At 42.7% G+C, this 25,437-nt stretch overlaps 2 protein-coding genes across 8 annotated transcripts; both read left to right on the forward strand.

Annotated features, from left to right (window-relative positions):
- The first annotated feature begins 17 nt into the window (after positions 1-17).
- klhl26 (kelch-like family member 26) lies at positions 18-7,293 on the forward strand. 2 transcript variants are annotated; one of them, XM_085774667.1, is made up of 3 exons: positions 18-320; positions 3,258-3,440; positions 4,148-7,293. In XM_085774667.1, the coding sequence occupies exons 1-3, from the start codon at positions 244-246 to the stop codon at positions 5,727-5,729; spliced, it is 1,842 nt and encodes a 613-aa protein (XP_085630793.1). In that variant the 5' UTR covers positions 18-243; the 3' UTR covers positions 5,730-7,293. The 2 variants fall into 2 exon arrangements, with proteins under 2 accessions (XP_085630793.1, XP_085630795.1); XM_085774669.1 differs by lacking the exon at positions 3,258-3,440 and having other exon boundaries at positions 23-320.
- A 955-nt stretch (positions 7,294-8,248) lies between these two features.
- Positions 8,249-25,096, forward strand: crtc1b (CREB regulated transcription coactivator 1b). Of its 6 annotated transcripts, none has more exons than XM_085774670.1 (14): positions 8,249-8,455; positions 10,607-10,723; positions 11,251-11,376; positions 12,216-12,277; positions 12,549-12,643; positions 13,154-13,239; positions 13,326-13,369; positions 14,128-14,351; positions 16,571-16,722; positions 17,652-17,897; positions 19,321-19,407; positions 22,528-22,614; positions 22,710-22,884; positions 24,325-25,096. In XM_085774670.1, the coding sequence occupies exons 1-14, from the start codon at positions 8,330-8,332 to the stop codon at positions 24,534-24,536; spliced, it is 1,839 nt and encodes a 612-aa protein (XP_085630796.1). In that variant the 5' UTR covers positions 8,249-8,329; the 3' UTR covers positions 24,537-25,096. The 6 variants fall into 6 exon arrangements, with proteins under 6 accessions (XP_085630796.1, XP_085630797.1, XP_085630798.1 ...); XM_085774671.1 differs by having other exon boundaries at positions 13,169-13,239; XM_085774672.1 differs by lacking the exon at positions 19,321-19,407.
- The last annotated feature ends 341 nt before the right edge of the window (positions 25,097-25,437 follow it).

Here is a 25,437-nt window from a genome sequence, read left to right on the forward strand (position 1 = left end):
CCTCCCAGTGGCCAGACGCTGCCAGTGCAGGAGGAGGACGGGCAGCAAACAGCCGGTGGAGAGAGAGAGAGAGAGGTCATCACCGTCTCCACTACAGGACCGCGGCACCGCAGACACGGACCGCCCGCTGTCGGTGCCTGAACAACAGGCTGTCTGCGCTGCTCTGGCCCCGCACCATGCTGCACAGCACCACCACCACCACCGCGCCGCTGGCCTCCTGGTAACAGTCCTTAAAAATGCCCCATGCCAGTTGTTGCCCTGTGCGAGAAGATGGCGGAGTCGGATGGAGGGGATTTTGCTTCGAAACATCCGCAGAACAGGTGAGTGGAGCCGGGGGAGGGGAGGGGAGGGGAGGGGGGTGAGGGTGTGGTGGTGTGTCCGGGGCACTGGGGGGGAGCGGTTCCTTGGTGCTGCTGCCTTGCTCGAAGAGTTAACCCACGGGCTTTGGGACCGCAGCGCAGTCCGTCACCGCTGCAGGATGTCGGCGTCGCAGCTATAGAACCAGGAAACGCCGAGGAGCTTATCCTGGCCTCCAGGCGTCCACACACACAGCCTGTGTTTAGTTTTTTATTTAACTTATTTATTTATGTATTTATCTATTATTTATCGATGGCCAGCTATGGAAATGGAGTAAAGGTGTAACAGTTGTCAGTTTAGAGGAGGTGACACACCTAAGCCCAGTCCACAGTTGGTCTGAAACTAAACTGTGGTGCCATTTGCTCCAAGTAGTTTTTAGGATAACTCAATCATTGGCTGTCAGCTTCCTTCCTCTCCTGTTGGTTTAGATGTACTGGTATGTATGTTTATGTTCTACATGAGTGCATCTAATTAGACCTGCGTTTATTAGGGTGCATGAGTTTCATATGTATTTGTGGTAAATATAGGCTATTCTGTGCAGCCACAAACAAAAAGATGCATGTTATGTTATTGTAATATTATAAACATGAATATTATCATATCATGGCTAAAGCAGTACTTAAATGCAACCACTGCCTTATTAATCAGTTAGACCAAAGATAAAATATTCTGTTATTATTGGTGATTATAAAACGGAAAGGTGAAATCCGGCGATCTGATTGGTTGTTAACCGTGGTATATTGAGCATATACCACGGCTACTATTCTAAAACCTTATCACAGCGTAAGCTATCACTCCGCGTCAGGCACGTATGACTGGTATGAATGGAAGTTGTTGTCATGTATCCATGACAACGGACTGTTGCAGTCCGTAGTAAAAGACAGCTGGTGTTTTTACGATGTTAAAAAACGGACTAAAGTAGTTGACTTCACATGTTTAAGGTGAACTTTCACCTCCGGGGAGGGTTAACAACGGTAGAGGGGATTGATCAGTGACATTAACCTGAAAAAAAGCGGAGGAAAAGACGAGATGCAGAGCTAATTTGGAGCTAACGTCTGGAGAGGTGGGACTAGTTTTTTCACAGTGAGGCTATTTTATTGGATAATATGTATTTCTGGTTGAATAAAACTACATGAAATTGATTGCGTATCCCTCTTTTATATTGCCTTTATTCGTAACCGTTTTATAAAAGCAATATATCACTCCAGTCCGTGGTATATGCTCATTATACCACTCTAAGGGGGTTGTCGTCCCTCCGCTTCGCGTCGGGCCGAACAACGCCCCTTAGCCGTGGTATAATGAGCATATACCACGGCCTGTCGTGATATATTGCTTAAATATTTAAAACATATATTTAAAAAAAACCTGAAAACTATCATTGACAGTCTTTTAGAGCCCAAGGTGCTGTTTTTAATAGTCTCTCTTGTCAGATCAGAGGTCTACACCCATAAATATTCAGATGATAGTTCCATATGACAAAACCACCCAACACCATTCAAAGTTAAGATGCAGAAGAATCTGATATAATGTCTAGGGTCTGATCCACAGTGGATGTATAAGCAAGAAGTATTTTGAATATTTGAGATTATATTTCTTATTTGTCAGTAGAAATGCTGAGCATAAACATTTCTTTTTTACCAAGCCACTGTTTATCAGTAACTAACACCTGTGGTTTTCCCACCAAGTCAAAAATATCTGCAGTACTTGAGATATATTACAGAGTGCGATGGATGTGCTGGAGCTGGAAAAATAAACACACTTGGTGGATATTAGGCAACTCCATGCTCCTACTGTTTTTTTTTGTTGTTGTTGTTTTTTTAGGTGTTTCAGTCACTATTTCGTTCTTATAATGTTATCTGACAACAAAAGTCAAAAATATGTACGGTAAATGAAGAAAGCTGTATTGGAAACTTAGCTGCATTAAAATACTTTGGGCTCAGGGAGGAGCAGTGAAGCAAATGCTCTATCAGTATAAAGTATGTCAAGGTAAAAAGGCTCCAAAAGTAAGTTAGTAGCTAATAGTTGTTGGGTGCAGACAGATGATTAGATCCTCAGCTTGTTTCTGCAGTAAAGGTGACAAAAGACACTTTTGATTTTATTCGCATGTTAGGAAATTATTTCCCTGTCCCACCAACAACATATTACTGAAATCGTTATTTTGGGCTAGTGTGGTAATGGGAAGACTGCTTCAGATTACTGCAGTCAAGTCTTTGGCACAGACTGGCACCATTATTGGTTGTTAAAATAATCAGATAAGTTGGGGTTTAGTTCCTTTTGTGTCTGAGGTTCAGCCCAGATTATGTCCCTTTGGACATTTTTTAGCTCTTCAAATACCAAACTACCGTTTATTTTTATAGTCATTTTTCCATTTTACCATATCCATGGCTCCTGAAGTCACAGTAACTTGATACATACGATCAGGCCACAGTGTGTGTAAAGTCTGGGAATGGAAGAAAACTGATTGTTCAGCTGAATATAAATGTTGCATATTGTTTGATCCATGTTAACACAGGCTTAAATGTTTCATAGCTTCAGTCTTCAGCCCATTCATTAAATATTTCATGACCTAATTTCTGCCTAGTGTTAAACGTTGATTTCAAACAATGGGATCAGTCCCTGTGTGGTGGGTAGACCAAGTGCATTTTGGTCGTTTGTAATCTACCTGCTATGTAATTGGATGCCATTGTATGCCTCATTTAACAAAGTGAATCAATAAAGGACATATGAACAAAAAGTGGAACTTTTTTGAGGATGTTGAGGAAATGTTTTAACTTATAAGTGATGCCAGCAAGATAATTACTATTAATCCAGAAGTACTGAAGAAAAAGTTTGTAGTTATTTAAAGAAGTACAGGATCCCTTGTTTCACAGCTTGTGACGAGGCTTTTCCTTCTCTTCCAGTATGGCTAACAAGAATAGCACCTTGCGCTGCACTTTCTCGGCCCCGAGCCACAGCACCACTCTCCTTCAGGGCTTGTCAGTCTTGCGGGATCAAGGCCAACTCCTTGACGTCGTGCTAGCCATCAATGAGGAGCGCTTCCAGGTCCACAGAGCTGTGCTGGCTGCTTGTAGTGATTACTTCAGGTTAGTGAAATCATAAGACTCTTCACTGGCCATTTGCATTTTAAATTGGAAGCACTTAACTGATGCTCTTACCCAGAGCAATTTACACTGAGAGCACGCTGCAGTTCCCAGATTCATCATATTCAAAGCTATTTAGTCGGGAGGAGAAGGTTGGGGTGGGAGGAACAAAATGCAAAATTATGCTTTTGTGTTTGTTTTCTCTCATTTTACTAATTACGAGTCAAAATTTATATTCCAAACATTAAGTTTTAAAATTGTTGTGATGTGTGATTGTGATTGATGATGTTGTTTTGCTTTTCTTTTCTTTGTTTCTTTAAAGGAGACATATTATGCCCCCTTTCCACAAATCAAAATTGTTCCCAGACATATCTGTGACATGCTTTGGTCAAAATACCCCAAGGATCAAACAAACCATGTGGATTTCAACCTAGGGAGCCTGCACATTACAGATTTTTTTTGTCAATTCTCACATTTTGGGGGCTGGAAGGCAAGACAAACATCCAAATATATGTTAAAGAGCCTCCAAAAAGTGATATTTCCATCATATGTCCCCTTTAAATAGCAGTTTTCAGTTCATCAGCTATGGACACCTTTAACAAAACAATAATCCTTACGTACGTAGTAATGGAAATTAGTGCCATGCGTGTAGATGAGATGGAAATGACCAAAATGTCATGTGTTTTAATCGACTCATTTGTGTGTTTCAGGGCAATGTTTACCGGAGGCATGAGGGAATCAAACCAAGACACCATTGAGCTGAAGGGTTTGTCGGCCCGTGGGCTGAAACATATCATTGACTTTGCCTACAGTGCAGAAGTCACGTTAGATCTGGACTGTATTCAGGACGTCCTCGGAGCGGCCGTGTTTCTCCAGATGGTCCCGGTCGTGGAGCTCTGTGAGGAATTCCTCAAGTCGGCGATGAGCGTGGAGACCTGCCTGCACATCGGCCAGATGGCCACCACCTTCAGCCTGTCTTCCCTCAAGGAGTCGGTGGACACCTTCACCTTCCGTCACTTCCTCCAGATTGCCGAGGAGGAGGACTTCCTGCACATTCCCATGGAGCGCCTCGTCTTCTTCCTGCAGAGCAACAAGCTGAAGAACTGCAGCGAGATCGACCTCTTCCACGCCGCCATCCGGTGGCTCCAGTACGACGAAGCTCGCCGGGCTCAAGCCAGCGGCGTCCTCTGCCACGTCCGCTTCCCGCTCATGCGCTCCTCGGAGCTGGTGGACAGCGTTCAGACGGTGGACATCATGGTGGAGGACGTGCGCTGCCGTCAGTATCTCCTCGAGGCCTTCAATTACCAGATCCTCCCCTTCCGGCAGCACGAGATGCGGTCGTCGCGGACGCTCATCCGCTCCGACATCATGTCGCTCATCACCTTCGGCGGCACGCCCTACACCGACAACGACCGCACGGTCAGCACCAAGGTGTACTACCTCGCCGACATAGGCTCCCGCCAGTTCAAGGAGCTGACGGAGATGGAGGCGGGCTGCAGCCACGCTTGCGTCGCCGTGCTCGATAACTTCGTGTACGTCGTCGGCGGGCAGCACCTGCAGTACCGCAGCGGGGAGGGCGCGGTGGACAGCTGCTTCCGCTACGACCCGCACCTCAGCCAATGGCTACGCATCCAGGCCATGCAGGAGGCCCGGATCCAGTTCCAGCTCAACGTGCTGCACGGACAGCTGTACGCCACCGGGGGGCGCAACCGATCCGGCAGCCTGTCATCCGTGGAGTGTTACTGCCCCAAGAAGAACGAGTGGACTTTTGTGGAGCCGCTAAAACGCAGGATCTGGGGTCACGCGGGGACTTCCTGCGGAGACAAGCTTTACATCTCGGGGGGTTACGGCGTCTCGCTGGATGACAAAAAAACTCTGCACTGTTACGACCCAGCTTCGGACCAGTGGGACTTCAGAGCGCCCATGAATGAACCCAGAGTGTTGCACGCCATGATCGGCTGCAGGGACCGGGTCTACGCGCTGGGCGGTCGCATGGACCACGTGGACCGATGTTTTGACGTGCTGGCGGTGGAGTACTACGTCCCAGAGAACGACCAGTGGACCACGGTCAGTCCCATGAGAGCGGGGCAGTCCGAGGCCGGCTGCTGTCTGCTGGACAGGAAGATCTACATCGTCGGAGGCTACAACTGGCACCTGAACAACGTCACAAGCATCGTGCAGGTGTACAACACAGAGACGGACGAGTGGGAGAGGGATCTGCACTTCCCAGAATCCTTTGCCGGCATCGCCTGCACGCCCATTATACTTCCACAAAACACCACACAACGCTAACTGCCTGACCTGCAAACTGTGAAGATTTTATTCCGTGTGCTCTTTCTGCTGACCATTGACCCGAAAAAAACCACTAAGCAGCATTGAACTGAATGATGTATTACTATTTTTTCGACCCTCGCTTTGCGTGAGACGTGTCTAATCAAGAGGCAAAAGGCTTCATTAAAATGAAAAGAAGAGAGAGGAGTTATCATATGAAAACGCTCCAAGGGATTTTTATGTTGGGACATTTTTATAATGAGAAACAAACTTTTGAATTATAGGATTTGACAGTTTGTCAGAATCCTCCAACACATTTTGATAAGCCTTTAGCAAGATGATGTTGAGTGTATTCAACAAACAACAAATTGACTGATATATTATAGCAGGTCTGATTTTCAGCCGTCATATGATAAACAATATAATCAGTCTTTTTTATATTTGGTATTATACACTTGTCTATTTGGAAAAAAAAAAAAAACTAGAATCACTGGGATGTAGGTTCTCTTCCACAACAGCATTAGCAACATTTTTAATACTTAATTACAAACTATTATTAATTTATTCTGTAAAAGTGTTATAGTTTTACCAGTTAAGGGCTTCAGTTTCTGATGGCACAACTAGGCTCTTTGATTTCATCCTGTCATTTTATTGAAACAGGTGTGATTTGGAAATCTCATCTTTGCCTGAACGTCTTGAGTTCAAATTTGCTGTGCAAAGGTATTAAGCGACTCAACCTTTATAATGTTTGACTTTTTGATTGTATAGTTGCTGTTCTTTTTAATTCAACCAACCAAGATGACTCATCTTACTCTTTTTACAAGTCTCGTGAAATTTACTAATCAGCAAACCACATATCAATGCACAGAATCGATTGCACAAATAAACACAAGCATTGTATGTGTCTTAACTTTGAATCGGTTTTTCCACAGTGTTAATGTTGTTTCTTCCCCTCGGTCAACTTGACAAACCAGTGTGGACCTCTAAATGCAGCAACATAAATCATTGATGTTTGTGTGCATTGGATTGTCAGTGTGTGCTGCTTTTTTAAATTGTTATACAAGTGCTATATGTTACTTTCACCACATGCTTTTGCCCCATAACACAGTAACATTTAATGTTGCAGGGGATAAGAGTCTTTTAAATGATTTAACTCCTGAGCTTCTGCTCAAACCCCAAAAACGTGAAACTTACATCGAAAATGTGCTTAAAGTATTTGTCATGGCTGATAATGGTTTTGTGTTTTTATCTGACTGCATTGTTGCACATTTGAAAGCAGTGTTTATCAGACACCCGATTCTGCTGCTGAAGTTAACTGTACTTAATGTGTGTGTATAATGGAGAAACAAGCTTAACGTTCTTAATATTTCCTGTTAAACCATCTGTATGATGGCGAGGAGTGTCCATTTAAAACTGTCTCCTGTTTGCCTTAGTGTCTGTTTGTCTTGCTCTACCTGTACCAGTAAAAAGCACATTATAACATTGAAGTGCAATATTAAGGAAAGCACTGTAGTCAGCGGGGAATGTAGACATTTGTGTAGCTTTATGTGCATCCTTTATTAAAGGTGTATCATATTTTTAAAAATATGCTCCGTGTGCCTTTTTGTGTCTCTAATGAAAATGCACACAGCAGAACTGAAACACTGCATCACATTATAAAGTTGGAGTTGCTGTGTCACACATTGCCGCATGTGGTAGAAAAAGTACTTTGCAGTTTTAACTGATAATAAGAAAAATATATACTTTTTTTCAAAATCTAAGAAAATGCTGTTTTGGTGTAGATTTACTTTGATGTTTAAGGTCATAGATCTTCTGCATTAACCACTGAGCTGAGAAATGTTCGATTTCAATCTACTGAGCAACATGAATAATATTTCTCACCCTTTCATCATTTCTGCTTGAATAAAGTAGCGTCATCCATAATAAGTTAGTACAACCAAGGTGTGATATTGATGGCTGCAGAAGATCCTTCCTCCAAGTGGCTATGAGAGTGTAAGAAAGGCACTAATTGAACACTGCTGAGGGATCATAATCACACATCTACATTATGAATGTTATTATGTGATTAGGATTTCAAGAAATTACCAGATAAAAGCAAGGTTAACATATTAGGCTGTAAATTGAATAATTTTATGAATACATTATTGTTATTATTATTCATATCTATATATATTTTATTTTTCTATTGGAGACCAGCATTTCACAAGTACAAGATAACAAAGTTATTCCACAGCTGTTTTGTATGTGCATTATAACAGAGAACTAAAAAAAGAACATAATAATAAAAAAATATTATTATTATTGTATGCTTTGTTTACCTATAACACATTTTCAGTCACTAAAAATTCTCAAAATGTGGTTTCTGTCAATCGATTTTCTGATTAAACAACGAATCATTTCTGCTCCAGTGTGTTGCAAGAAGTGTTTTTTTGGCTCAGTCGGGAGGGAATCATAGGGAATGGGAGACTCAGCGGTGGTTTTACTGGCAACAGCTGCAGAGCTGTGGGGTAAAAAAGCAAAGCAAGGCGACACGGCAGACGCGCTGACCGTGCGCGATGACGACACCACAAGGCCCCGGCGTAGTGCGAAACGTAACATTCCATTGAGAAGAAGAGGGAAAGATGGCGTCCTCTAACAATCCTCGCAAATTTAGCGAAAAAATCGCTCTGCATAATCAGAAACAGGCGGAGGAGACCGCTGCGTTTGAAGAAGTGATGAAGGACTTGAACATCACCAGAGCCGCACGGGTAAGACGCGCACACAACCTCCGGCTGTTTACATTTTGTTTCATCGCTGTGTTTTTTTTATTTATTATTATTTTCTTTTATTATTATTATTATTATTATTTGCAGCGACCGAGCGCTGCGGAGGGGGAGAAAAATCTGACCATTGGAGGGGGGAAAGATGCTAAAGTCGCTAAAGTTAATGTTAACGTCCTCAATGTTATCTGCACCGGTGCAACACCACTGAATCACGTTTTCACCCAGCCTGCCGTAAAAGCACCGTGGCCTTGTTGAGGATATGTGCAGCAGCGTTAACCAGCTTTATGTAGCCTGAATGAGAATAATAATGTAACGTTACACCTGCGCTGCTACAGTCCGAGCAGCTGACATTTCATCAGCAAACACATCAGCTGCTGGCGTGTAAGTAAACCACTGTGTGATGAAGAACAGGCCAGCGGACTGAACAGCTGCAGCTGCAGCAGCGTCTCTACGAGGCAGCAACTGTGATGATAACCAGTGACTGTCCTCTTCAGGTTAAAGCATCTCTTACCAGCCTCAAACGTCAAACCATTACACCAGCTCGGCAGCGAAATGTTAACAATAAGCAAACACCAGACATGTGTCAAATAAAGTCAGCTCTAAAGGACCCACATGTTTGTTTTAGTCACTTTACATTCATGTTAAGTCGGTATAACTTTGGCAACTTTCTCTCCACATCTGTAAACAAATGAGTTAACAACCTCTGCTGCAACTAGCATCATTTTTTTTGTATTAAATGTGACAAAATATGGTCCCACAGCCAAACAGGATGTCTTGAAGTTATCTGGTTTTGTCTCACCAACAGGAGACCAAAAGATATTTGGTTTGCAATTATGTATGACAGATGTTGTCAAATAATTTTTTTATTTTTCTTGAAAAACACAAACAAATAAAAAAAATGTATTTAAATGAACAATTAGCCTATTTATTGTAGTCAAAAAGAAAACTGCTGATTATCTCAAGCAGTTGTTTAGTCTGCAACTGAAAGCATTGTTGATTTAGTCAATAGTCTCATTGATATAATATGAATTATATATATTAATTAAATTAATCAGTTACAAAATTTACAGCCTCCAAAATGTGACTATTTACTATTTCTGTCTGTTTTGTTTAATCATTAGTTGAACATGTAGTTTAAAGATGTCACCTCAGGTTCACACATTGTGATAAGAATTTTCACTCTTTTCTTTACGTGTTTAGACTTTACAATTGATTGGTTAATCAATAAGATCTACTCATTGATTGTTAATTATTATAATTTAGTGTCATTCCCAGTTTCCTTATTAGATACTGAGAATGCCCATGAACTAAAGTTGACTTATTGGATTATACTCCAAAAATCTTGATATTTTAAAAGCTGAAATATGGCAATTCTTAGATTTATTTCTTTGAATTTCGGAAATTAAATGATTGATGAATTACCAAAACTGAAGTCTATTATTAGTCAATCAATGAATCAACTACTCATTTCAGCTCAATGTACCACAAAAGAAAGATGTCCTGTCTTTGCCAGGAAATGTTTGGGCTAATTGTCGGCCCTTTTACTGGAAATGATGCCCACTTAGCACACGCTGCATCAGTGTAAACCTGAGCTGTACAGTCATTTACTGCATGGAGAAGAATTCAATTTACTTCTCAGATTTGTAGTCTCTGCCAGATTTCTTTGTGTTTCCATATAAACATCATCCATCCATCCATCCATCCATCTATCCCTCCATCCCTCCATCCCTTGCATTTGTTCAGTCATTATTGGTCATGGAGGCTTTCCATCACAGTGTATTTGTAACAACACTCATGACTTTTGTTGTGACTGATTTGTGTATTACCGTGTGGCTGTTGTACTAGCCAGATGTGTTACAAGGAAAGTGTGGTCTGTAATTGCACCAGCTGTCAGTCAGGTGTCACTCGCGTCAGCTGATGTGATTTTTATTTGCTATGAAAGATGTTGTCTGCCTCCTTGATTGTTCATGAAACAGCTGTCTCACCGTGTCTCATCTGTCCGTTAATGGACCCATTAATCCTTCATTTCACCACCGTGTGGACTGGCAGGTGTCATTCATTTTTTTTAAGCATCACTTTTTTTGTGAATCAGATCAATCATTCACTCATGCTTTCATGCAATTTTACTTTGCACAGTTGCAGTTACAGAAGACCCAGTATTTGCAACTAGGGCAGAATCGTGGACAGTACTATGGAGGCTCACTGCCCAATGTCAATCAGATTGGAAATGGCAACATTGACCTGCCTTTTCAGGTGAGCCCTTAGCCTCTCGGCTGGTGAATCAAAGGTTTGTTCTCGACCAGTGTACCTGCTGTTGGCGATAATATTGGACATACAAAGGCTGCAGTTATCCGTAGTATTGGTGAAAGATTGGCTCAACAGAGAATTCTCTATAAAGCAATTTTAATAAAGTGTGGCTTAGTGTATAGGTTGTGATGGTAGTTGATCAAAGCTGCAAGGTCTGACCAGGTTTTTTTTTTTAATATCTTGGTTCAGGAATGAAAGGAAGCCAGAAGTGTTACCACAAGGACTCCCAGTTGTAGCCTGCAGTGTCAATTTGATAACTAAATTTTTAAGTATATCATTGCTTGTCACAGCTTTCCATCTTTAAATACATTTGCCAACTCGAGCATCAGTATGGGGGGCCCATGGCTTGACTCATTTTTGAAATGAACACATTTGCACCATTAATCCTAAGACATTATCCAGAGACACAGTTGTGTTGTGTACGTGAGTGGTTGTTGTTGCTGGCTTCATTCACCTGGTGTGCTCACCTCTAGAACTCGGTGCTGGATACCAGCCGGACAACCAGGCACCACGGGCTGGTGGAGCGCGTTTACCGCGACCGGAACCGCATCACATCTCCCCACCGCCGGCCACTGTCGGTCGACAAACACGGACGCCAAATATCCTTTGTCTGAAGGGATGTGGTGGTGATTTTGTTTTGACTTAAATGTGGAATTGCTTTGCTTTCCTCCGAGTTTGCATCCATTGCAGTTTTTGTTTTGGTGGATTTTTTCTTTATTTTTAAACACACACTCAGGTTATTGGGAGACATTTGGACATTAGCAGAGACATGTTCGGTCTAAATCTCACTCACACAAACACAAACACAATTGCTTTTAATATCAGACTATTTCGTAGTTTCAATGATGGGTGGACTTTAAAATGAGGTGGAATATAAACTGTCTTCATTCACATTAGCCTGATTGATGAGACTCGAGTTCAGCTAACAGAAGTTTAATATGCAATGTTTTGTCAAATAACAGTAGAAATATTTCATTCACAGATAGATACGTTGCATATAAAATGGTTTTATAGGATACAAACAAACAGGAAGCATCTTGAAACCTCAGAGTGGAGCAGTAGGTAGTAGTAGCCTGATCAATGCAGAGCGATGTGATGGCGAGGCGTCATCACCGTGCCGCAGTGTTTTGATAGATTTTGATCAAAGAGCGAGGTGAATCTGAGAACTCGGTATTGAACGATACAATACGAGACAGTGTGTTGTTACACTTCTGTTGATAGGATTATTCTTAGAAATATGTTCCACCATTAGATAACAAGACGCTGACTGAAGCCCTTTTCAAAGTAATTGGACCCCAGCAACACTTGTGTGTATGTGTGTGTGTGTGTTTGTGTGTGTTAGGTCTATTAGGTTGAATCAGCCAAGAGACATAAAAGTATGGATTAGCTCGGATCCATTTTTCATCCCGTCTACTTTATTAGCCTTAACTAAATTCACATTGACAGCTGTCCTTACAGCTCAGTTTACCTCTCCCCACCGCCAGACACTAGCTGGAGAAGGTAAGCCACCTCCCCTTGTCACTTTGCCAAGATGATAACTGAGGCACCAAACTGGATGCAGCTCAATTTGCGAAAATGAAAACGTGACACCTGTGCTTCTTGTGTTGATACCAAGTGTCTAAACTCAACCAACACACAAAGGAAGACCACACATTTTTGCAGAACGATGGCACACGACAAGTGTTCGTATGGTGCTGTAGAATTGGCTATATGCCCTTGGCGGGGATTTGGCAGTGGTTTTGCTGACATCTCATCTTTCTAACACATACAGGACAAATTCGGACTCTGCCTTACACCAGAGCGCCATGAATCCCAAGCCCCAGGAGATGTTTGCTGGGGGATCACAGGAGCTGCAGCCCAAACGAGGTAATGGAGGATCCAGTTACAAAAACACGGGGCCACTCCTATCGAGTAATGTGTCAGTGCAGGCGTCAAAAACCTTAAATTACACAAAAGGCTTGATGTCAGGAAGATGTGGATCTAGACTCATAGTGAAAAGTGAATGGATACTGATCACTGGCAGTGAAGTACTTCAGCATGTAGTGTATCAAACGGCACGCAGCTGGCTGTAGAGAAGTAACATCTCTGAATGAAGCCGACTCGGGATGATCTAGCGAGCAGGATCAATAATTCACTGATTATCCATGGATTATGTCTTTTTATGTGTGAGGCTGCGCTATAATGAAGCCAAGATTGGCTGGCATCCACAATCTGTCTGGTGGTCACCTTGCTATTTTTAGAGACTCGGGAATCTAGTGCACAGCACTATATTCTGCATGACTGGGTGGGATATTGATGACTCATTTCTTGCACTGATTTGAATTGTTGTGTATTTTGTCATAGCAAGCAACTGTGTCTTGCTGTTTCACTAATTAGTACTGCTGCTAACAGTGCCTGGGACGGAGAATTCAGAGTCGAATGCAGACGAGGATGCGCAGAAACAGTTGTGGAATGATGAGAAGGTACTGATGGGAGTGGGACGGGCTACAAGGTGTACACTTTGGTACGGTGCAAGATTTGTGGCTCATGAGTATGTTTTCCCCCTCAGGATGATGCATCAAAGCCCAACGCATGTGATGTCCCAGGAATCAAGTGAGTGGCTGGAGTTATTTCTCTTGTTGTTCCTTACAATGCGGGTACACTGGGGTTAGTTCCACAGCCATAAATAAATCATGCTGCGAGGACACGCTGATTCAAGACAGCTGGTCTAGTTAAACTGGAAACATGCTGGAGGGGCACTCACACATGATGCATGTAGCCCTCCAGGACACGGCCATTGTACTGGTACAACACAACTGATCCCATTAAAAAGCAGGGTCCGACCCGTTTGTTGCATGTATGCCGATTTTGAAAGTACACAAATGTTGCTCCTACATACAATTGCATATAGTTTAATTGACAGACTGCTGCTCAACAGCTCTGTAGTGCAGCAGGTTCCTAATACAGGGGCTAAATAATAACAGGTTTTAAAGCACAAAAGGTTTTCTGTTCTGCAATGATTCGTTGGCGCACTTGCAGTACCTTTGCAGTCCACAGCGTAGCAACTGCTGCTGTTGTGTTTTCCGCAGCTGTTAAAGGTTTGTTTACATCACAAGTTTTTGTCACGCTTTAAATTCTGATCATTTCAGAAGTATGAAATACACATTTCCTTATTGGTAAAACTGTAGTTTTATATTTCTTTGACTTAGTCTTGTTCCTTGTGTATCTTGTAGTTCTAAGTTATTTTACCTAGTTGAAATGCTTTTTTAAATGAATCCCTTTAATCCCTACAGTAACTATTAATCCATTAAATTAAATGATTGAAGTATCAGTAGCTTTAACTTGTGTGTATGCTTTTTTCTTTCCTTTAGTATATTCCCATCTCCGGACCAGGAATTGAACCCCTCCGTGCTCCCGGCTGCACACAACACCGGCGGTTCGCTGCCTGATCTGACTAACATCCAGTTCCCTCCTCCGCTGTCCACCCCGCTGGACCCCGAGGACACCGTGGCCTTCCCCTCCCTCAGCGCGTCCAACAGCACGGGCAGCCTGACCACCAACCTCACCCACCTGGGCATCAGCGCTGCCAGCCACGGTAACAACCACTAGTTCACGACGTAAAGAGGCAGAGCGAAGGGGATTCAAAGTGCCGTAGTCTTTGTAAACTTGTAGCACAAAAACATTTTGTAGTTGTTGGTTTTAGTTTTAATTTGGAACTAGATTTTCAGTTAAGATATTTTTTGCTTGAAATGGCCACAAACAATAGACGTTAAACCTCGGAGTTGGTACTGTTATACAAGTTGTGCTTCCATCCATCTTGATAATTAATTAATTTGATTATTCAGGACTTTGTGAAACAAAGCTCAAAAATATGTCTGCAATATTTTCAGTATGCCAAAACAGGATGCTGTCCTACGCTCATATCTGCCACCTCCAGTGAAAACACATGCAGTGTTGGCATGAGTGCCGAGTCTGGATCAGCAGGCTGTTGGCTGCCTCTTCATCATTTCCGATGACTTGGCCTTTCTGAGCTGACGATCATTTTGGCACAACAGCATCAATTAGTCACAGCTTCTCATATTTGAACCCAAAGTACCACGTAGGGGCTCTTCAAACGCACAATGGATGTCTCGGTCAAAACTGTTGAGCATCCCACACGCTTCAAATTACAGTACATCGAGTGCAATTTTTCATTTAGATAACAGCTGAAACAAATATTGATTAATTAATCAACTATTTTAATGATATATAATCAAATATATATATTTGACCTTTTATTTATATAGGTAATCTCATTGAGGCACGCTGACTGGTTTGAAAATGACATAATGCAACAACCATTAGTTACAGGCAGACAGACATACAAGACAAGACAAGACAATACAATACATATAACATTTAGATAAAAATGCCAAGTGGAAGTGGATTTAAAAGATACTAAAAAACAGGAACAAGTTTCCAATTGACCCTTCGCCAACTCCTCCCACAAACGGCTATTGTCCAATCCTACGTTAGCAACCGTAACTATAGGCCTGGCAAGCTTTCCGCAGTGAGTCATTACGTTTGCTTTTGTGGACACATTTTGAGACTAGGACGAAAAACATTTGTTTGTAGAGAAGGATGTTGTTGCTGCTGCTGCTACTATGGCGGCGGCGGCGGCGGCAGCAGCAATATAGAGATGTTCAGATACGAGCAGACTTTTTTTTCGACTTGAGCAAGTGTAAATATGGGGATAACCATATGTTCACATCCGAAATGACAGCTGTACTTTTAGGGCTTTTACCTGGGCTTTTAGGCGAGGGATCCTCCAGGCAGGGACTGCTTTCACTGACTGATACAGCGGTGGGAGAAAAAAAAACAGCAACGAAAGCTGTATGTGGTTCACAATCACCCAAAAACTTGCAGTTTGACAACGTTTCATGACCAGTGAGATGACCTAAGTCTTGGTGGGTTGATAGACGGTAAAATGACCAGCCCTTACTGCTGCTCTGTACATTGTCCAGTCGTGTCGTTGAACAGATGTTTTATCCTCCTGCGCGAGTCACGTCACTGAAAACTATGAATGATCTTTGCGACTTCTTCTCTCTATTATCTCAGAACAGTTTATCCAGAAATTTGCTGATATTTCATTTGAAATCGATACCAAATACTGCCAGGAGCATGGCTGGGAGTGAAAGCTTGCCCGCCGTAGCAACAGTAACCAAGGGGGCAGGGCTTACGCGAAGGGTCAATTCTGCTTTCTCCAGTGCCTTTAAAATGAGTTTAAAATCCCCTAATGGGTTGAAGCTAGACAGCATGAGACGGACTTACTCTGCCCATTCAACCTGGCACAAACTGCAGCAAGTTTGTGCGAGGTTGAAGGGGCAGAGTAAGACAATAGCCAGCCTTTTTGCTAAGCTCTGTGCGTACTAAGCTCTGTGCGGGAACACTGAAAGGGCCTGGGAGCGCAGGCTGTGACTAAATTGGTCAGAAGCATTTTTTCAAGAATAAACTATTACAATGTTCTCTGGTTCCAGCGTCTCATGAGCGTTTCATGATTTTCTCTAAACTGAACGTCTTTGGACCATCGGCTGGGCAAAACAAGTCATTTAATCAATTCAGTTATTCATAATGATCAAATTGGACTTTGTTGTTATTTGGAGCCCTATTATGAACCACAGGACAGACGCGTCTCGCTTCATGTTGTTTGTCTTTGACGATGAACATTTCTAGTTTAGCACAGAAATCAGTGTTCAGCTTTGTTGCAGTTGTGATTTGCAATCAGTGTGAATGTCTGAGTTGAGTTGAGTTTCCTGTGCGTGTCTTTCCTCCCAGGGATCCCTACCTCCTCTCAGCCCACCATGACCGTAACGGCACAGCGCCGGCAACCTCCCGTGGTGCCGCTCACCCTCACCTCCGACCTCCACCTCCAACAGTCCCCACAGCAGCTCTCGCCCACCCTGTCTTCACCTGTTAACATCACACAGGTACGATACGATACGATACGATAAACTTTATTGTCCCATTCAGGGAAATTTGTCTTGGACACTGTAGCTGCGCCATAAATGCCTTGATGGCCACAATGACAAAAAAAAAAACCTCAGCCATATCAACCCAGCAAACACAAGACATAACAGCATTGCACATATCCCATAACATAGCACAGTGGTTCTCAACTGGTGGGTCGGGACCCAAAAGTGGGTCGCGGACCCGTTCTGGATGGGTCGTGGACAGCTGGTCAAAAAAGTAAATAATATTTAATGCACATCTGATGTTGGACATGTCTTTTATTTTGAAAAATAGCTTATTTTGAAAGGCACACGAGACACGTGAACACATGCAGTTGTAATGGTCCTCCTCAGTTTCTTATTATTTGCTCCATTTGCTCTGAATGCAAAGATATCAGTTTCTTATTAATGTGGCCTGAATTGCAGTGAAAATTCGTTTTGTGGGTCTTTCTTTTGTGCAATTTGATATTTATTCACTTTTGTGAACATGCTCTGAATGCAGAGATGCATTAGAAGTCAAATATATCGTTTTGTTGGTCTCCATTTTGTGCAGTTTGATATTTTTTTATTCACTTCCGTTCATGCAGTTGTCATGGTCCTCCTCAGTTTCATTCATGTGCCCTGAAATGCACTTTGCTCAAGAGCAAAATGAGTTTTTAACGGCTTTTTTAAAAAAAATCTTGGTTTGAATTCTATAAAAGTGGGTCGTGACTTAATGACCATGGGAAAATGTGGGTCCCAGAGTGAGACTAGTTGAGAACCCCTGACATAGCACATACATACACCTCATAAATTCATCATGGTAAGAGCACAAATACAAATAACCCGTCAGTTCATTCAGAAAAATACACACACACTTGTAGTCGAGGACCGCCTTGAACGCAGTCTGTGTCCGTGTCTCTGCTCAGGCCGTGCCGCCAGAGTCGCTGACCCTGGAGCAGCAGCTCTCCCAGTACCCGCTCTTCAACCAGCTGACGGCTCAGGCCCAGGCGCAGCTGCTCAGCGACCTGCAGAAGCAGCAGCAGGCCCTGCCGCCGGGCATCCAGCTCATCACCTTGCCGACTCCAGCCTCCACCGGCACAGCCCCCGCCTCCGTGGGCAGCCCCTCCCCCGACAGCCAAAGCCAGACCTCGGCCAGCATCAGCATCAGCTCGGTAAGAAGTCTAATTAATCAGAGAGTGGAAGCAGAGAGAACAGAAGTGAAACAGTTAGAGCCTGATGAAATGACTGGGATTGTTTTGCTTATTCCTTAAGCTGCTATTCATTTTGTCATTCTATTGTTCAACCCAGAAAACATCCCAGTAAATACCCTCACATCCTTTTTATGCTGCAAGGATTTTTACATGCTGAACTCACCTTTATTTACTCCTCTTGACTACCAGATAATTGTTTTTGCTGTGTGATGCTCAGGAAGATGCTGCCGACAGGTTTTTCAGGGCTTCTCACCATTTGGCACTCAAACATTTTCTATAAGCGTTTGTGTAGGTTAAGTTATTTTTAGATGTAGTAGGATGAATGCAACTGTTAGAGCAAGACACCGGCTGATGTAAGCTGAGAAGAAACACACCTTAGCTCTCTCTCATAACACAACAGTCACTTAAGCTCGAGCACTTCACTATAATAGGACGAGTATCGGGCGTTGCTATTCCATAGTCACATTTTCCAGCCACAGGGTTGTGCCACAGTTAAAGGGATAGTTCACCCTAGAATGATATTTCGCTCATTATCTACTCACCCTCATGTTGACTAAGGGCTGGAAGAATTTTCAGAGTCCACCGTCCCTTCTCTGAGTTACAGGGGGTCTTGGCGTAGCAGTGCATTTCAATGCAACGGTTGCAAAGGGACACCGGAGCTCTTCGTAAAAAAACACACACAAAAAAACATCCAAATACCTCCATGATGCTCGTATGTAATGTCCGTCTTGTGCTGAAGCCCCAAATTGCGTAATTGTCCCAAAAAAAATTAAATAAGTCTATATTTTAAGCTTGTTTGTAGCGGAAGCTTCTAGAAGCTCCTCTTCCTGGTCCGTCCAAATCTCGCGTGATTCGCAGTAACCGCACTGACGCCGGCGCAAATCACGCGAGATTTGGACGGACCAGGAAGAGGAGCTTCGAGAAGCTTCCGCTACAAACAAGCTTAAAATATAGACTTATTTAATTTTTTTCGGGACAATTACGCAATTTGGGGCTTCAGCACAAGACGGACATTACACACGAGCATCATGGAGGTATTTGGATGTTTTTTTGTGTGTGTTTTTTTACGAAGAGCTCTGGTGTCCCTTTGCAACCGTTATATGGACATGCACTGCTACGCCAAGACCCCCTGTAACTCAGAGAAGGGACGGTGGACTCTGAGAATTCTTCCAGCCCTTAGTCAACATGAGGGTGAGTAGATAATGAGCGAAATATCATTCTAGGGTGAACTATCCCTTTAATCTGGGTGATTCATGATACTTATACTCTGAGTAAATACTGAGCAGGTCCTTGGCCGATGCCCTCTCTCCCGCAGCCCGTCCTTTGAAACTTGTGTGTGCCAGGCATGAAGCGTAGTGCTAGCTAACCCTCTTCCCTCCAACAGTACCGCAATCAGACTGGCTCACCAGCCACTCAGTCTCCAACCTCCCCAGTCTCCAATCAAGGCTTCTCCCCCGGCGGCTCGCCTCAAGTAAGGGCCCACCCACCGAGCTAGCTGCTGTTTGGGGAAGGGCTTTGCGCCTGGGGGAAAGCTAATTGTAGATGAGTTAGGCTGCTTTTCATTCTCTGTATCAGCAGTTTAACCACTCATGGTGTCTCAACGGCTGCATAACTCATTTCTCCATCACCACTGTCACTGTTCACTGTGTGCATGACAACATGGCGATAGTTTGTTGATGGAGACCCCGACCATTTGTGATTGTGAACATGTTAACGGAACAAATAGCAAAGGTTTAAATTGAATGAAACCCTGAATTATCTTGTCGTCAACTGCAGCATGAAGACAAGAGCACCGAGATTGTTGTGAATAGACACATGATGGATCTATATAGTCGTCCAAACTTCGGACGACCGTGATACACTCATCCTGTTGGGAACGTTTCCCCAAGAAACCATTAATCTAAAGCGAAGAGTCTTCATCAGTCAAGCCTTGTCTCCTGTGGAAGTGAAACATGAGATGCAGTAATGCATAAAACACACATTTTTTGTATCTTCCCATCAGTCACATACTCACAGTTTGAGCGGTAAAATCGTTTACTCGGGCAGTAAGCATTTTTCAGTCGTGAGTCTCTCTGAGCTCATCGTCCATGACGGCTGTAATTCTTGTCCGTTTGACAGATTCTCCTCCAGGTTACTTTCTACACTAAAGACGTTCCTATGAACATGTTGCCAGTCACGATGTTTAGATTTGCTCCGTGGCAGCAAAACGCACAAGGCTTCAAAAACTCCTGCAGGTTATTCTCGACCAACAGGACACATTTATGGCTGATTCTAAAAGCTTCACTATAGACTATACTGTAGACTTAATTAAAATGCAGTCGCAATTGTAAAATGGACTAATTAAGATAAAATGTGTCACCACTATATTGAACATTGTTAACAATTCATATTGAAAATGCAAATGAAATGCAAAAATGATCATTTCAACTAAAATCATATCAGATAACAATATCTGCCTTAGTAAGTGTAATATACATGTATATTTTTTGGCATATACAGTACAGTGCTTCTATGATTGGACAAAACACTGCGAGCACAGCAACCCATAATGCAACAGTCAGTAGTACTCGCTCTATTCAGAAATGATATTTGACGTTATGAACATATAATTGTCTAGTCTTTGAATATATGATAACACTCCCACTTGTTCCAACTTAACTTCCCCAAAAAATATTTGCTGCCTTTCTGGCTGATATCATATCAGCTGGTTTTTGGTTTAAGAGTCGATTTTGAGTTCTTCGCCACAAACACACTCAGACCAGGAGAACACTGGATGTGCGGCGTGGGCGTGGCGGCTGCGGAGTGTGTTGACTTGCTTTTCGTCACACAGGTTAACGGGTTAGAGCAGAGTACACACCGGCTCACACACACATCACTAGTGCTGCAGTTGGATGAGCTAGAAGTTTGTGCCTCAGCAGAAATGCACAGAGAAAAGACCAGTTTATGTCCTATTCACATCATGGCAGCAACTTCACACACAACATGCATATAGAGAAATATATTTCAACAGTTTTTGCAGCTGCGTGTGGAGACTTTTTCTGTCTAAAATGAATAATAAATGAATTTATAATGAAAACAACTCAACACTCCAGCCACCTGCAGACTCCAGCTGCAGCAGAGACACAGCCGGTGTAAACACACGTGATTCTTAACATCAGATCAACAACGTCTGCTGCCACGCTCACGCTACACATCCTTTGCGTTCCTTATTTCAGAGTAATCCTCCCGTGTGTTTTGGGTCATTGGAGCACAACTCTTCGTCTTTTCCCTCTACATCTGTTATGCACATAGAAAGCACATTGACACAACCTGTCGCTGCCTCCTTTGGGGAAGAGTCATCAGCGCTTTTATTCCATCTTCAATAAAACACTTGGCAGAATGGAAAAGACAACCGCATGTGTTTAGATAATACACGCTCTGCGTTTAGTGGTTTTCAGGGTGCAGAGCTAAAGGCCATGTCAAGAAAAGCAATTACTCAGAAGCTAAAAGATAAAATGTCAGAAAAAATGAAAATAACAGGTATTTTAGTCATGGCTGACTTGGAAGCATAAGAAGAGACTACAGGTACAGATATGTAAATGTTTTCATATCCTCGATTGCACCAGTATCTAAGGCTTTTGTTGGAAATGGTTAGACTGGGACTCCACCACTAAAAGAAAGCCAATCGCACAGTGTCGACTCTGTGTTCAGTGGTGCTTTTCTCATTGCAAGAATATTTTAAAGGGAAAACCTGGTATTTGTCCACCTGGTGGTGTTCTCACATTTTACCCTCCTCTTTAAGAGATATGGGACACAGGGGCTCAGGCGAGAGTGACACTGAGTGATGGGGGGGAGAAAAGAGTATCTCCCAAAGCAAATCAGTTCAAAAGAAATCATCTCAAACACTTTTAGTCTAAGTGAAGGTAAACAGAGAAAGTAAATCCGATGATTCCTGTTGAACGGATCATTGCGCTCTTTTCCTCCATCAACCGTCTTCCTGTCCCTGTTTCCCAAACCTCTTCAAAAGCAAATAGACAAAAGTCGTCATGAACTAAATATGAGAATGAACCTTTTTGTTGACAGATGCCTGTATTTCCCTTTAAACAAGTCGATTTGTGTTTGTGTGGTCATGAACAGGGCTGCCGCGGTCAACGCATCACTGCACCGTTGTGTATCCCCTTGTCCTGCTGGGACGGGATGAGCGATCACATCGTGTTCATACTCCCATTCCATGTCTGAGTTTTTGGGTTTCATTGTCATTTTTCAAATTATTCGGTGTGAAAACTGAATCATAAACAATTGAAGAATGTAGCGTATATTAACTTTTCGAGCGTTTCGTTCACTTCTTTTTGTCTCTCGACCACGACAGCTCTAGTCCAGAAAACCATTTGCTTTGGTCACTGCTCAGTCTGACAGTTGTGTTACTTTGTGTTTTGCTTGTGTTTTTCTGTTCTTCCTTCGCTGAAATGTCTGCTTGTGGGCTCAGATAACCTGCCTTCTGACTAATTTAGCTTTGTTTTGCGTGTCTGTGTGTTTTTTTTATATATATATATTTTATTGCAGCTGCTTTCTTACCAGTTGTTCAAAATGTTTTAACTTCCTCTTCCTCCAGCACATCCCTGTGGTGGGCAGTATATTTGGCGACTCCTTCTATGATCAACAATTGGCATCGAGGCAGACCAATGCACTTTCTCACCAGGTGACACAAACCACACACACACACGCCTGACGTGACAGAAATGTTTTTATTCAATGCCACGTTTTTAAATCTTTTTCTTTTCTTCTCTTTTTCAGCTGGAGCAGTTCAACATGATCGAGAGCCCCATCAGCTCCAACAGCCTTTACAACCAGTGCTCCACCCTCAACTACACGCAGGCGGCCATGATGGGCCTCACCGGGAGCAGCCTACAGGACTCTCAGCAGCTCGGCTACAGTAACCACGGCAACATCCCCAACATCATCCTAACAGGTAGCCACGCCGCCGCCGTTTGACCACGAGCACATGAGACTCATGTGTATAATAGTAATATAATCACCAAAAAATGAAATTCAGTCATTATTGACTCACCCTCATGCTGATGAATACTCCGGAGTAGTTTTTTATTCCTCAAAGTGCATCTGGAGATCCAGGAGGGGGCTTTGTAGTCCAACGAAAATTTTATATGAGAGTCAATAGTGCCAAACACAAAGACGTCCATAAAACTACACAAAAACATTGTAATATTCCTCCACACTGCTTGTCCGCTGCAATCCAGGTGTCGTGAAGGGACATATATATTGAATTTGCCTGGTGCGCGTGAACGTCAGAGCGCAATACGGGACTGTTTAAGCTGTAAAAATGTCCTAAATGACGTTGTTTCGAGTAAACTCGGGACTACTGTAGATCCCTTCAGGATTGCAGCGGATGAGCAGTATGGAGGAAGATTACAAGGTTTTTGTGTAGTTTTATGGACCTTTTTGTATCGGGCGCTATTGACTCTCGTATAAGGATTTTGTTGGACTACGAACCTAAAAAAAAGTAGTAAAAGAGTATTCATCAGCATGAGGGTGAGTCAATAATGACTGTATTTCATTTTTTGTTGAACTAATCCTTTAAACACAGGTGGTCGTTTCTTATTCGTTCTCATTCGTTTGGTTTGTAGCAGGTAACATCAGTGAGTTTAACTACCTCCCCGTTGAGTTAAACATCTTTTCCCAGGATGAAATTACCCTCTAATCCGAGCTGTATGTATTTTTATGAACAGTGATGACATGTAGGAATTAATTTATGGTTAAATGTTAATATGTCCAACATGTGTGGTAATGCGTCCATCACAGGTGAGAGGCCGACAACTGTACTTGCAGCATCCTCTGCAATGAGGAATCAACACATCACTGGTGCTCATGTTTGGTTCCTTCTTCTAAATAAAGTGCAGGAGATGATGTGTTTTATGCAGCCTGCCTGATTGTCAGTCCACCTGTGTTTGTGTTTGTCGCGCCACCGGATCTATTTTTAGCACCGTCGCTGTGTTCAGAGATCTCAACAGTTATTTGTGTACAAGTGCAGCGTCACATCACATTCTTAGAAAAATAAAACTGTGAACATTTCCTTTGACCTCTTGATACCGCCACAGCACAAAAGTGAAGATTTATAACAAAATCTTTCCAAATGTGTCACACAATGGCATTCAGGGACTCTATAAACTGAGATAATGTAGTTTTAACAATATTTATTCAGACTTTCTGTGTAATAATTGTAGTTTTTACTGTTTTGTTGGCACAAATGAAAGTGTCAAACAGCTTGTAGTTACTGTTGCTGGTTGAAAATGAAGATATCTTTAGATTTAGTGTAAAAATATCAATATAACATATGACTGTTAAACCCGTGCATGTGTCTGAGACCGTCTTCCTCTGTCGTCTCGTGTCTCAGTCACAGGCGAGTCTCCTCCGAGCCTCTCCAAAGAGCTGACCAACTCTCTGGCCGGCGTCGGTGACGTCAGCTTCGACGCGGACTCTCAGTTTCCTCTGGACGAGCTGAAGATCGACCCGCTCACCCTGGACGGACTGCACATGCTCAACGACCCCGACATGGTGCTCGCCGACCCCGCCACCGAGGACACGTTCAGGATGGACAGGCTGTAACGTAAGAGGCCCGACCGTGGCCACGAACAAGAAGAAGAAGTAAAAAATAAAAAAAAATAAAAACACACACTAACTTGTGAATGGAGAGAAGCAAAGGGCAGGATGAACCCTCTCCCTCGTTGCATGGCTGTCCAGCTGTCCGACCTCGCCCTCGACTCCGTCAAGCCCTTTGAAACGATGCGCCACCAAAAGACAACAGGGAAAAAGAAACCCAGTGGCTTGCCGGGGAATGGCCTCGCTGTCGTTTTGAATGAGATTGGTCGCTCAGCGCTTTCGCTAGCCTGCTGTGTTTACAGTGTACCATTACATGCCACATATATTCCAAAAAAAAAACAAAAAACGCACATTTGACTTTTTTTTTTCTTTTTCATATCCACCGTAATATTTGTTTTTGTTAATATTCGCTCGTAGCAGGAAGCTGCTAGGACATTGGGCTAAACCGTTCCCATTATAACGGCTGCGTTCAAAAACAAACAAAAGAGAAAAAAAAACTTTGCTTTGCTTGTACCCGGCAAACAAATGAATCGGTTTTCCCATCATGCCGTAACGGCTTTCTATTTCACACTCAAAGCTTTATTTTTGACAACCAAATGTTATTTTCATCATGTACTGTATGTTTTGATGGTTTATGTATTTATATGTTCTATTTATTTATTTGGTTATAGATTTTATATTCCATTTCATAATTTAAATTTGATGCCAAAATGCTCTCTGTAGGCATAGTGTAAAATTGCACTGATGTAATTTGTGTCTATTTATTAATTACTAACATATTTATATATGTGTTTGTTAAGCTACTTGGTTTATGAAGGAGTGCAAAACCTCCCCATAGTTGCTCTTTGGTGTTCGATGTGCCATTCTCTGATGTGGGACGTGGTAGACGTTGCCACGCTGCAGCCCA

Source organism: Trachurus japonicus, chromosome 4, assembly GCF_045865225.1.
Source record: "Trachurus japonicus isolate A0001 chromosome 4, Traja_1.0".
Taxonomy (NCBI): domain Eukaryota; kingdom Metazoa; phylum Chordata; class Actinopteri; order Carangiformes; family Carangidae; genus Trachurus; species Trachurus japonicus.